Consider the following 14,997-nt stretch of genomic DNA (forward strand, 5'->3'; position numbering starts at 1 on the left):
GACCACTCATCTATTTCCAGTCATTGGTATATTAAAAAAAATCAGGACTGGAAACTCATGTCTGAGGCTCTGGAGACATGGAAAAAGGAAAATATATTAATAGAGAATTTATCACATTTAAAGAAGAGAGGAGTTAAGCGCAAAGGGCAGGGGAGAATGGTTTAAAAAAAACTAAGGCAAAATACACTGTTACAGTTCACACAACCTAGTAGTATACAGAAAAGTAGAAATTTACATGCAATGTAATATAATAGTAAGCAAAATACTAAGTGGGGTTAGCTAGTTAAGTGATTTTAGTGACTTAATAAACTTAATAACAAAAAGCTTTTTAAAGTTACTAAAATGAGGGGCGCCTGGGTGGCTCAGTTAAACGTATACTTTTGGCTCGGGTCATGATCCCGGGGTCCTGGGATGGGCCCCACCATCAGGATCGGCTCGAGTCATCAGGCTCCCTCCTCAGCGGGAAGTCTGCTTCTCCCTCTGCCCCTCCCCCTGCTCGTGCTCTCTCTCTCTCTCTCAAATAAATAAATAAAGCCTTTTAAAATAAGTAAAGTTACTGAAGTGATGGAGAAGTCATTGTTTCTTTTAAAATGAAAGAAAGAAATGATTTTTTTAAGAGGTAGCACGTTAGATTATACTCTTACATAAGAACATTTAGGTTTAACAAATTAAAATCTTTTTAAATCTCTGAAAATAGTATTCTCTAGTTTTTAAGTCAATAACTGGAGAATATGGAACATTATTCCATATACTCTTCAGTCTCACCATCAGGATATACCTTTTGATGGAGATGAATAAATCACTCCGACATGTAAACCATACAAACCAGCAGCTATTTTAAGATGCCCTTGAAAGACAAAGGCCCACACCCCACAGGTCCAGCTTATTGATTTATCAACACTAGCACTACATTTCTGATTATCTGCCAAATGCAACTCATCCCACTCTCGTTTTAGCTCGTGCTAACAGTATTTCCTTTCTAAAATCAAAGCAGCAAACAAAACATTCCAACCAAATACAACTTTTCTGGCTCATGGATCCTGTTCTGTTCCACAGGAAAAGCACCCTTAAGGTCTCTATAAAGTACATTATGCCACATATTTGTGACACTGAATAAATAAATAAACCAAATTAACTGAACACTAAAAAAATTAATAAAATGCCTAAACGTCTAGAGAACATAAAGATTAGTGATCATGTGAAACTAATTATGCTACTCTTTCCATGGTATAGGTCAATTTTGGTTGCTGAGCATTCACTCAACAATCATTTGCTGAGTTGTGACTCGGCCAGACATGAAGGATAAAAAGACACACATGACAGAGTCCCTGCCCTCAAAGGAGGACCTGTCAGGTGGCTAGACATGGATGCAGAAATAATACAACACAATCACTGCTAACAGGGTTGTTATTGCCAAGATGCTATGAGTCCACAGAAGAAGAAATTCCAATGGTCCGTTTTGTTTTGAGGGGAGCACGAAGACTCCAGAACACTTCACACAGGTGAACACTAATGAGTTTAAGCCTGGGAAAACAATGAAGAAGCACTGGCCAAGCAGGAAGTAGGAGACAAGTTACCTTAGAACTCTGCTTAAAGCAACCAGATATTTCAGTAAAGCCACTTCATTTCAATGTTGAGAAAATTTATAAGATTATATTAGCATGTTTAATCAAAAGGCACACAGCAGCTGCGTGGCAGAACTGAGACCAAAACCAAGGTCCCCATGTTTCTATCCACTTCACCAGGACATTTAATAATGGTTAGACTTTATAATCTTACAAAAGGTATCATTCTAAAGTAAGATTTTTTTTTTCAGGCCATACTGCTGAACTCCAAGTAGAACATGTATTGATTCTAAAAATCAACTAAATTCCCTGGTTTTACATCATATATTACCTTTACATTTATCAGGATGGTTTCCAAACTGCTAACATCAAAAGAGATAGCACTCTTACATTTTAGTTTTTAATAAAAATTCCTACTATATAATGCAAAAATTATTTACTCTTATGCTGTATTAGCAAAGGTGGGGGAAAACAGACATTTCACTGATATATATGTAACTGGTTGGAGTGCAACTTTGGTACAACTTTTGTGAAGTATGGTTGGATGTAGTCAACGCTGTAACACTGTTAGTAACAGCCAAAGACTGGAAGCAATGTAAAAATTCCTCAAAAAACAGTTAAATAAATGAAGGTGTATTAATAAAGTAAGGTGTAATGAACAATCAGACATTCATGATAAAGAATGAGGAAACTCTAGACAGTACTGACAGGGACCATTCTCCAAAACCTCAGAAACTTACTCTCTGAACCTCAGTGACTTCAAAGTACTGGTACCCCAGGACAGCCCAGCTAGGCAAGTAACAAGTTGTCTTCATATTACTGACAACTGATCAAGCAAACTCATGGCAAAAATGTGGCCAAGTGGCCTTCCAAAACTACCAATTACATTGAGCTTGATAATACCATATTACAGTGCCCTCCAACTTGCAAAATATTTTATAACAACAGTCTAACTGTAAGAATGAAAAGAGGTCTTACAGCGCTTAATAAAACTAATACAAGAAAAATCCAGGGGCACCTGGGTGGCTCAGTTGGTTAAGCATCTGCCTTTGGCTCAGGTCATGATCCCGGGGTCCTGGGATTGAGACCCAGGTTGGACTCCCTACTCAGGAGGGAATCTGCTTCTCCCTCTCCCTCTGCCCCTACCCCTGCTTATATTCTCTCTCTCTAATAAATAAATAAAATATTTTTTAAAAATATTTTAAAAAAGAAGAAGAAAAAGAAAAATCCACTTAAGCAAAAGTTCCAATATGACAAACGAATTCAGCAAATCACAGTTCTATTGGTCAAATTCATGATCTACATGTGAAGTCAGAGCCCAAGTGTAACACATTATAAAATCTCCAACTCACATTTCATAGATATAAATAAGCAAGTCATATACTTTGTCCTGATAATTTGAACTGAAATGGTTTGCTTTCTGTTTCAGAAAATTATTTAGTATTATTTCAGTAATAGCAAACTAGTGTTAATAAAACAATTCTTTTTGAGGATACTGAGTTCTTTGCTGATCTAATGAAAGCCCTGGTACTCCCTGAACCCCCAAAAACACCTAACACTTGACGTTAAAAAGCATGATCACTAGAAAAACTTTATTCAAACAAGCAGTAAATTATTTATTGGTAAACATTTGATATACATTTCATTCAGTAGACTAACAATACAATAACAAAGAAGGCAGACATGTTCCTCTGTCCTTTCAGAAAATAATACTGGGGACAGAGGGAGGGACAGACACAGCTACAAAAGAAATACGCAGATAAACGACAATAATACACTGGGTGTTAGAAGCACAGATGAGGCGTGCCCCAAACCCAGGCTTGGGAGAACAAGGGATCAGTGAATGTTTTCCAAAACAAATGATGTCCAACCTGCAGCCAAAATGGTATGTTCACACTGACCAAAAAATAAGAGGACGGAGAAAAACAAAGAATGCTCCAGGCAGTCAAGTTAACATGGCAAAAGCCAAGAAGTGAGAGAGTACATAAACTGTTCAAGGAAGTGAAAAAGTTCGGTATGCAGGAAAGAGACGTAATGTATCAGGCCACAGAAATAAGAAGGAATCAGACAATGATTCCTAATCAGACAAAGGCTTCCTAAATCATACTAAAAAGTTTAAACTTCAATCTAACAGAAAAATGATAATCAGATTTGTGCTTTAGAAACAGCCACTCTGACAGAAATGAAGAATAAGCAAGAGGTGCAAAGACTAGAGGCAGAGCCAGCTAAGATGAGCATTTCAGTAAAACACTGAAAGGCTGGACGGTAGCTGGACTGGTAGTGGCAAGTGAACAGAAGCAGACAAGGGCTAAGAGAGAAACAGGGAGTAAACAAGATTTGGTAATAAACTGGATGTGAGAAATAAGAGCAAGGGTAGAGTCAAGAATTAGTAAGCAAGTAACTCGAAGCTAGAATACATGGATCTTGGGTTTCATCTACAGCCTAGATACAATCTCTAGGTACTAAATATATTTGTTAAATGAGTAAAGATTTCACATTTAGTGGCAAAAAGATTAAGAAAACAGTTTACACTCTAACAACAGGAAAAGTATATATTTGGCTATGATAAACATAGCTCTCATTATAATTAAAAAAAAAAGCTACTTTAGTGCAACATCTGTGTGGGATAAACAAGACCAAGATCCCCCAGACCACAGAGTAAGTGCGGAACAACATTCAAGGCCAAAGCACGCCTCAGCAGTTGCTAGAAACTGTGGATGTTACAGAACTGCTGGAGCACTTCCTAAGTGTGGTATGGACCTGCTCATCTACTGCTGGGTGACTTTTCTCCACATCATGTGACTTCTACACCAGAACCAAAATATCATCTGGCCCTGGCATAAAGACAGTCCCTGACCTGCAAGCACTGGAAACTTCACCAAGGCAGGGAGGGGCAGGGATCTGAGGCCAAGCGCTTCCTTCAAGAGAGTTATTTCCACAACTTGCTCCCACCCAGATTTTACAGCTGGGATGATGTTCATCTCTAGAGGGCTTATCAACAAAATGCTGACTTCAGTTGTTCTTATATTAGCAAATATCAGAAACTAGCAGGCAAATACCACTCTTCAAAGAGAATACCAAAAAAAGTTACAGTAAAAAATTTATACATACATTTATATTAAAAAAGTCATCAAATACTGAAGTTAGCAGAAATAACACAGTTTTAAATAAAAGAAACACTAACATAGTAATAAATGGCATCAGTTAAAGTCTGAAATATATTTAATCTATAAAGTTCCACAATTTATATCTAATTTTCTAACAATTTATTCTAAAGGTTAGATAATTTGGTCAATATTCATCTAGGAAATATTTGTAAATTTATACCATTATCAAATTAATAAGCCTCCAAATATATATTACATATACTAATTCCAAAAATCCCAAGGAAGCAAAGATCAATATGATCAGTTCTTTACCTGCAGCTCCTTTGAGACTCGCTCTAGGTGATTAGTTATCTTCTTAATCAGATCACTGTACATCTGTTCTGAGTGCTGCTGGCAGACACATTTATACACACAACTGTGGAAAAAAACCAAAACAGAAAAACCAAGTTAACAATGAAGCACTTCATTCAACCTAAGATGAACGCCACTAGTCATCAAATGATTAATTCAGGCCTAAATAAAGTGACCAATCACAACTTTTTTTATTATCTGAGACAGAGAGAGAGAGAGAGAGAGAGAGACAGAGAGAGAGAGAGAGAGAGAGAGAGAGAGAGAGAATGCATACACTCGAACAGGGGAGGAGCAGAGGGAGAGGATCTCAAGCAGACTCTGCACTGAGCAAGGAGCCCAACCACAGGGCTCGATCTCACAACCCTGAGATCATGATCTGAGCAGAAATTCAGAGTCAGACACAACTGACTGAGCCGCCCAGGCACCCCAACCAATCATAACTTTTAAATAGAAATTTACGTTGCCCCAATCAGTGCTCAGATGAAAGAGATACTACTACCAGCTGTAAATCTTTCTGAGTACTGCATTACACATTTTGTCAGTACTAGATAATCTACTATTGGGTGATAATCTGAAAATCTGACTACGATAACTACTTACAAACCAGCTTCTCTCTCATTCTTTCACTTCAACGAATGTCAAAATAAGGGAGAGAGTGATAATTAGCAATAACTCTAACTCACAAAAAGGTTTGTAATGTAACCTCTTTGTGCATCACTTGTGTAGAACAACACAATTGTCACCTCCTCCTTTGTGACTAGGCTGATCTCATGTCCCACCCCAGATCCTCACTAATTTGCTGCTTCCATATACCAGGACCTGGGAAACAAAATAACCACAGATAGTTAGGATTGTGTGTTAATAAAAATCAACAGATTAAACTAGGGTCTCCGTGTGAGATAAAAAATATGTACTTCCGTGCCAGATACTTGTCATTCTTGTCTTTTTCACTGACCTCCAAAGTTTCTTCATTATGTATGGGGGGGGGGTGGCAGGCTAAGATGGGAAGACGTCTAAGTGAGGTGGTCTTAACTCTACCTTGACTTGAGAGCCGATTCTGAAGGACAAAGTATAAATCAGACCTCCAACCTCCAACTGTGGAATATACAAATAACCTACAGATCCTCACCTGACATAATATTACATGTGTACACATACTGCCATATTTCAAGTGTCATGAACCTTAATATACCCTCTCAAACCCAGGCAAATGATATCTTGACTTACCTGTATATCTGTTCATAGGATATGGGGATATAGTCACCAGGACTCTGGGTTAAAAGCTGATCTATGGCACCATCCAATTTTGGCCAGTATGTGCTCTTATAATCTTCAATAGTTATAACATTCATTACTAAAAGTAGAAAGTAAAATAAATATTACTACGTATCACATGTAAAGTAAACACAAATCATAGCAATTTTGTGCTCTCAAATTCCTTTCACTTACTTTAATTTCTTTTGACACTCTTATCACCTAAATACAACTCAATTACTATCACATTTCAAAAAAACAAAACAGCAATCTTGTCAGGGATTTTAAAACAGCCATTAATTATGATGTAAAAAGGAATGACGATGAGTCTGTCCTTAAAAATAAAAACAAAACAAGCATCAGTGGTTTCCTTTTCCAGTTATCTATTAACAGTGGCACATTCTCAAACACACACCCTCTGATATACATTGTCAATGAGGTGACAAGATGGCCTATCCATGAACCACAATAAAGTTCTAGGGAATTAGAACCCCAACAATCAACCTTTAGAGACACCCCTGAGAAAATCTACCTAACAGTAGGACTACAGGGATTAAAGTCCAAAGGCTACCTTAACAAAAGAGGTTGCTAGAAACTTGCAGGAATCTTTGGCACCACTAGCACTTCCTGGACATGACTACAGCTCTGACTCAGATTCTACCTAGCTCACACTTGATAAGCCCAACAGAAAAAGTCAACAACCTGGAGACTTACAATGAGGCTTACCTTATTGCTCCTGTCTGGCTCTTAGTCCTTCACTAAAGGTTCATAAAGTTTTTATAACAGCTGGTCCTAACAACTCTGAAATCCAGGCCAACAGCTGCTTTACAACAATGAAATGCTAATGGGGAAAAGAGTGACTACCCGCCTGTCCTGGAGAAAAGAGCTATCCAAAGAGCCTAAAATACTTTTTTTTTTTTTTAAGATTTTATTTTTATTTGAGAGGCAGGGGAGGGACAAGCAGAGCCGGAAGTGGGGCTTGATCCCACAACCCCAATATCATGATCCAAGCCAAAATCAAGAGTCAGAGGCTTCATCTACTTGAGCCACCCAGGTGCCCAACACTCTGTGTCTTATGAACCACCACTATCTCAGGAGATCGGAGCCAACAATTACTAGATCAGGTATTTTACTATGTATTTTACCAGAAACTGGGGAACAAAGAGCTGACTTCCCCAAGAGTACATGGCTAATTACTGCCAGAAGTACCAGATAAAAAAAGCCTTTATCTAACAACTTTCTATCACATTACTGATTTCTAAATTCAGGTTCAGAATGTTTCTCATATGTATGGACCACCCCTGTCATTGTTGTTCAGTATTTTCTTTAAATCAATTCACTCTTTCTTGCGTAAATTTATTCTAAAGGGCACCTGAGGAATGAACTATTGATTCATAGAGCATGGAATAATCTTAAATGCATTTTGCCAACTGAAAGAATCAGACCAAAATGGCTACATATTAGAAGATTCTCACTTATATGATGCTAGTAAAGTCAAAACTATAAAGAGGAAAACAGACCAGAGGCTGGAAAGTGGGGAGGACTGTCTACAAAGGGTAGCTTGGGAAAATGAACTCTTGTGTAGAACCAGTCCTAGTGGATACAGCACCCCAGGCATTTGTCCAAAACCAACATAAGTATATACCATAAAAAAGTACATTTACTGTACGAAAATTTAAAAAAACAAAACAAAACCAAAAAATAAACCAGGATGTAGTAGTAAAGATAGAATGAAAATCTTGACAAATGAATTCCTGCACTGAAAGGAATGGAGAAGAAACAAATGTTTTGACTTACACATAAGGCTAAAAACACAGAACTATATACGCATGTACAAAGACACACACACACAAAAGGATGGAGGAGGCCAGATCACAGAGGGCCTTAGGGGCCATTCCTTTACTCTGAGTAAGATGGGGACATTTGGAGGGTTTTGGGTGAAGTGATGTGATCTGACTTAGGTTTTCTATGGCTCATCCAGCTGCTACGTTAGGAGTGAGCAGTCAGGAGGCTGTGAGGTGATGGGGGTTGAACAAGGTGGCAGTAGTGGGGGTGAAAGAGGTCAGATTTAGAATAAATTTTAGAGGTTGAGCCAACCAGATTTGCTGATGGTTTGGATGGGAGACATGGATGACTTGGTTTGGATGGAGTCAAGGATGACTCCAAAGTTTGGGGCCTGAGCACCACAGGATGGGGCTGCTGTTTACTAGGCTGAGGAGGATGTAAGAGAAGCTCAGAATATTTCAAAGTCCAGTGGAAATTGTTGGTGCCCCATCCATTTACTCTGTCCACAAAGGCCACTGTCAACACCAACCATTATCTGCCTCAGTGTTCTCTCTGGCTGTTAGAGTTGCTCTGACTGAAGGAGGGGCAGCTTGGAAGTTCTGAAGAATTAACAACCCCAGGAGCCTTCAAGTAAACGAGAATTCAGTATAAATATCCCAGTATCTCCCTTTTACTCTGGAGTAAGACAAGGCTGAGGTGCATGTGCTACACGGACTACCAGAGCTCCCCACTGGGCTTACACTCCTGTTGTCCACAGTGGTGACTTCTTTACTGGCTTCTTTACCTTTTCTGTCTCATGTCGCCACTCCCCTGCAGGTGCATCCTAGAATCACCCCCTTGTGCTTACAACTATCTGTGCTTTAAAAAAAGGAGGGGAGGGGGAAAGGAATCTATCCAAAATAGAAAAGCAGTATCATTTTCCATTAAACAAAAGGTGATACAGAAATAAATACAGGGTTATTATTAAATTCTAGCCGTGTCCTACTGCCTGAAGCTGGAGCTTGCTCTCCCTGTGAAAAATGGAGATTGGCCAATGTTGATAAGTGTTACACACTAGCTCCAAAATACCATCTTTCTGCTTTTTGAAGGACTCAAAGAAAACTGAAGAAGAAAACTGGAAATAACTAAAAAGAACATCGCTTTCTCACTACGGGATTCTAGGTTACTGAATCTCCGATCAATCTATCACCTAAAGCATATCACATACCTGCTCTACACCAAAAGTTGAAGTTTAAAGAAAGTAAGTGATATGCTCAGAAAGAAACCTTCAAGTACAGAAGCCCAGAATTAACATAATCCCATGGGCACCCGACTGCTGCTGCGTTCAATGAACTCTGCCTCTGCTGCAGTTGGAGAGCGCTCCTACTTCTCCAGCAGAGGCTTTACACCTCAGCAAATTACCAAGACAAAGATTCAAAGGAGGAAAAAGAATCTAAAATGTAAAGTCCTGCAGCTGTAACTACAAAACGGAGACTTCCCACTACAGAGATGGTAATTCATGTGGCAGGATTTTTTGTTTTGTTTTTAATGTTCTGCTTTTAAGTATCTTTGAAAAGAGACTTTAAAACAAAAATGAAAAAGGCATGATCACGGAAAATCTTAAAGCCTATTTCCACATGAAAAAAAGTCATATCTATTTCCACTCTACATTTCCAAATATAAATAAAAATCTATTTATACATATATTTTGCTTGAGAAATAACATGTAGCCAATTCAGTTGACCTTAAATGCTACCTGTTGTAGACTGAATATTTGTGTCCCTTCCCCCAAAATTCATATGGTGAAATCTTAAACCTCCAATGTGATGGTACTGGGTGGGGCCTTTGGGACATGATTAGGTCACGGGAGTGAGATCCTCACAAATGGAATTAATGCCCCCTGAGAGCTTCCTCGCCCCTTATGCCATGTAAAGACACAGCAAGAAGACAGTCTACTATGAACCAGAAAGCAGGTCCTTGCCAGACTCTGAATTTGCCAGCACCTTCATCTTGGACTTCCCAGCCTCCAGAACTGTGAAAAATAAGTTTCTGCTGTTTATAAGCCACTCAATCTCGGGTATTGTGATAACGGCTTGAATGGACTAAGATACTAGCTAATATAACTTCCTTCTAGGAAACCAGCCAATCTTCACCATAGTAGCAAAAGAATAGGAGAATACAGACAAGTATCAGAAGAACCACAGATAGTCTGAAGAATGAACACACACCGGTATATACTCTTAGCCAAAGATTAGGAAGGTTTTTCATACCTGCAGTCATAATCTGCAGTCAACACTTAAAATAACAATCCAAAAAACTTTAAGGTATTCGTATTTCCTTGCTAATGTCAACCCACCCGATTGAAAAATATACACATGTATACAAAGCATGTGTGTGAATGTGTGTGGTGTGTAGTCCTGAATTTTAAAACTAGATCTTCTTGTTAGAGAAATGTAGTCAATCACTTTCAACTTTGTCCATAAAAAAGTTCAGACTGACAAAAAGAAACACAAAGCATGGAAACTAAACAAAAATGAAATTACTATTAAATTACTAAATTTGGGGGGTACCTGGGTGGCTCAGTCCATTAGGTGTCTGCCTTTAGGCTCAGGTCATGATCCCAGGGTCCTGTGATCAAGTCCCGCTTGGGCTCCCCTGCTCAGCAGGGAGCCTGCTTCTCTCTCTCTCTCCCTCTGCCCCTCCCCGCCTGCTCGTTCTCTCTCTCTCAAAGAAATAAATAAAATCTTAAAAAAAAATACTAAATTTTATCTAGATTAGATTTTCCAGCTTGAAAATAATGCACTTCTTTTCAAACTAAAGCCAACAAAGCCCAGGCCAGGAACACAGACGAGTAAAGCAGGCCTAGTGTAAAAATAAAAAAGAACAATGAACACTACAAAGAACTGAAGGATGCAGTGCTCTCTGGAGACAGTCAAGTTCAAAAAAATGTTAAAACCCTAGTGTTGGCCTCAAAACATCATGCCATAAGACTTAAAGCTAGGAACACATAAGATAACAAGTTCATGCAGTCTAACTCTTACTGAGAAAGCTGTTTAATTGACCTTTACTAAAATAAAGTGAAACAAAAAGTCTGAAACACATGGAATAGTTGAAATCTAAGGTTCAAGAAATATTAGCAGGTTACTAATAAATAAGAAACTATTAGAAACATATAATTTATACCAGGTAGGAGTAAATATGTTCAACTCTCATACTTTTTTATTCAAGTAATTTATCAAAACTTGACATTTATTACTGATCTCCCTCAAACTACACATAAGCCCCCTGGAGGAGAAATTTACTACTAGAGCCCCAACTCCAAAGAGTGCCTAGCACATGATAAGTACTCAATAACATATGTGAAGTAAATTAATTTAATGAAAGTCAAAATAAATGCTTACTATAAAAACAGTTGACAGCATACCACTTATCAGTCATTCTGGAATTAAAGTTTAAAGCATATTTTATTTCACACAGGCTGAAGCAAACCAACAAAGCTCTACTATTTCTTTTGAATTTCTTTGTTATTTCTTTGTTTATAAGAGGAAGATATATTCAGAAATCGTATCAGGTATTACTAATTTATACTTAGTCTACTGCAAAGACCTCTCATTACCTTTATCAGTGGTTCTCAAATATGAGGATACCCAGAACAGCATCGGCATCACCTGGAAACTTGTTGTAAATGCCAAACCCCAGGCCCTAATCTAAAACTACTGAAAACAGAAACTTGGGGAGGAGCAGGGAGTGATTCACAATACAGGAATCTGTTTACCAAGCCCTCCAGGTGATTCTTAAACCTGCTCTAGTCTGAAAGGCACAGGACAGCCAGGATCACAGGTGTGTTTCTGTTCTCGATTGCTAGCACATGGTTTGTCTGTTCTGAACAACTTGGAGAGTCGATTAAAGGTGTAAATGTATCAAAGAAAAATTTTAAAGGAAAAATGAGGAACTGTTTTCGTATCAAAGACTCCTTAAAGTTCTACTCTTTCACATCCCTTTCTCCCCACCAATACCGCCTTCATTCAGAATTGACTCCTTAAGAATACAGCAAAATCAATTATGAATTAAATGATTAAGCCAAATTTAAGAGGCGCCAAATTATGTTTCAAACACAATGACTTTTTAGATTAACTATAATTAATTACAACTAGATAAGGTGAAAGAATGGCCTAGGACAAAAAGCTCTGGGTTTTCTATTTAACCCTGGCTAGTATATGGGATCTCAGGAAAAAAATTACGACTTCTTGTTGCCACCCTGTGTCCATCCATCAGTAACAATCTAGTAAACTTGTGTTTTCCAAAACATTACGACCTGGCAGAATGCTCTATTCTCTACAGCACAAGGGGATGACAACCCTTTCAAATAACGGAAAGAAGCTGAAGGCCAAGAACAGAGTCTGGGGAATGAGGGGAAGCCTCTGGGAATGAAAAAAAGGAATAGAGTAAAACAGGAGAATCAAAATCAGAACAAGGTAGTATATTCTGATAAATAAATGGGGTATTAACTAAAAAAGACCAATTACTTATTTCTCTCAAAAGGAAAATAACTTGATACTGACAAATGATAGTAATACTTAGTTGTTCCTAAGAAAACTTGCAATTAAAAAAAAAAAAATAGTAAGGAGGAAGAGCAAGATGGCGAGGAGTAGGAGACCTAAATTTCATCTGGTCCCAGAAATTCAGCTAGATAGTTATCAAACCACTCCAAACACCTACAAACTGAACTGGAGATCGAAGAAAAGAATAGCAGCAATTCTATGAACAGAAAAGCGACCACTTTCTGGAAGATAGGACGTGTGGAGAAGTGAACCCCAGTCAATATTCGGGAAGATAGACAGCGGGGGAGGGAGCCTCCATCAGCCAATACCGTCAAGTGATAGAGCCGCGGAGCACAAAATCAGAACTTTTAGAAGTCGGCTCCGCTGAGGGACGTCGCTCCAATGGCTAAGCGGGGCGTGGAACCCTTGTTGGGACAGTGTGGTCGCAGGACCCTCGGGGTCACAGAAAGACCGCGGGTGCCTGAGTGCAGCAGAGCTCCCGGGTATCGGATTGGGAAAGCCGGCTGCAGGGACGGAGCCGAGGAGTGGGCTCTCTGCTAGGGGTTGCCATAAACCGTGATCTGTGGCACAGTCGGGCCACTGCTCTTCCAGCACGGACCCAACAAGCAACAGATCCGGGGAGACTCCCCTTCTTCCCTTGGGAGGAGGGGTGCGGGAGCGCACAGCAGGAACCTGCTGGGTTTAAAGGCTCCAAAGGGGTCGTGTGCCAGAGACAGAAACGCTCGGTCACAGGCCAGGTGAGCCCAGAGTGCAGCCGGAGACCGGGGAGACAGGAGTGACTGACAGCTTTTCTCTGGGGGCACACTGAGGAGCGGGGCCCCGAGTTCTCAGCTCCCAGGGCCAGAGATCGGGAGGCCGCCATTTTCATTCTCATCCTCCAAAGCTGTAGGGAGAGCTTTCAGGGAACAAAAGCTACGGAGAGCAAACCCGAGCAGATTACTTAGCCCTGCCCCTGGCAAGGGCGGGGCAATTCCGCCTCAGGCAAAGACATTGGAGAACCACGGCAACAGGCCCCTGCCCCAGAAGAAGATCAGCACGAACAGCCAGCCAAGACCAAGTTTACCAACCAATGAGAACGGCAAAACTCCAGCGCTAGGGGAATACAAGACATAGAATTCATGGCTTTACAAGACATAGAATTCATGGCTTTTCTCCCATGATTCTTTAGTCTTTCAAAGTTAATTTTTTTTAATTTTCTTTATCTTTTTTTTGAATTTTTCTTCTTTCCTTTTTCAACCAACTTCTTACTTGTCAATTCCTTTTTTTAAATCTTTTCTAATTTTTAACTTTACAATCATACTCCATCCCTTCATTGTATTTATCCTTATTTTTGTATATATATGTTTTTCTTTCTTTAAAATTTTGGGAGGCAGTTTCTTCTAACAGACCAAAATACACCCAAAATCTTGTGTGTGGCTCCGTTCTACTCACCAGCCTGATCATATTCTCTTCCTTTTCCCCCCCCACCCCTCTTTTCCACCCAGTTTCAGGTCTCTTCTGATTTGTTTAGTGTATATTTTTCTGGGGTCGTTGTTACCCTTCTAGCATTTGTTCTCTCATTCATCTGTTCTCTGGACAAAATGACAAAATGGAAAAAGTCACCTCAAAAACAAGAACAAACGGCACTACCAACTGCCAGGGACCTAATCAATGCAGACATTAGTAAGATGTCAGAACCAGAGTTCAGAATGACGATGATAAAGATACCAGCTGGGCTTGAAAAAAGCATAGAAGATACTAGAGAATCCCTTTCTGGAGAAATAAAAGAACTAAAATCTAACCAAGTCGAAATCAAAAAGGCTATTAATGAGGTGCAATCAAAAATGGAGGCTTTAACTGCAAGATAAATGAGGCAGAAGAGAGAATTAGTGATACAGAAGACCAAATGATGGAGAATAAGGAAGCTGAGAAACAGAGATAAACTACAGGAGGAGAATTCAAGAGGTAAGTGATACCATAAGACAAAACAATATTAGAATAATTGGGATCCCAGAAGAAGAAGAAAAAGAGAAAGGGGCAGAAGGTATACTGAAGCAAATTATACTGGATAACTTCCCTAATTTGAGGAAGGGAACAGGCATCAAAATCCAGGAGGCACAGAGAAGCCCTCCCAAAATCAATAAAAATAGGTCAACACCCCAACATCTAATAGTAAAACTTACAAGTCTCAGAGACAAAGAGAAAATCCTGAAAGCAGCTCGGGACAAGAGGTTTGTAACCTACAATGGTAGAAACATGAAACTGGCAGCAGACCTATCCACAGAGACCTGGCAGGCCAGAAAGGACTGGCATGATATATTCAGAGCACTAAATGAGAAAGATATGCAGCCAAGAAGACTATATCCAGCTAGGCTGTCACTGAAAATAGAAGGAGAGAAAAAAAAACTTCCAGGA

The 14,997-nt window shown here is 39.3% G+C and overlaps 1 protein-coding gene across 2 annotated transcripts in view; it reads right to left on the reverse strand.

Moving 5' to 3' along the window:
* CACUL1 (CDK2 associated cullin domain 1) overlaps nucleotides 1–14,997 on the reverse strand; it is a 78,062-nt gene that overhangs the window by 41,170 nt on the left and 21,895 nt on the right. For both annotated transcript variants that reach the window (XM_027591566.2, XM_027591570.2), the window contains exons 2-3: nucleotides 6,251–6,377; nucleotides 4,985–5,087 (exon numbers count right to left, since the gene is read on the reverse strand). In XM_027591566.2, coding sequence (XP_027447367.1) covers nucleotides 4,985–5,087; nucleotides 6,251–6,377 — 230 coding nt within the window. The remainder of the gene's footprint in view (nucleotides 1–4,984; nucleotides 5,088–6,250; nucleotides 6,378–14,997) is intronic.

Source organism: Zalophus californianus, chromosome 15 (assembly GCF_009762305.2).
Source record: "Zalophus californianus isolate mZalCal1 chromosome 15, mZalCal1.pri.v2, whole genome shotgun sequence".
NCBI lineage: Eukaryota > Metazoa > Chordata > Mammalia > Carnivora > Otariidae > Zalophus > Zalophus californianus.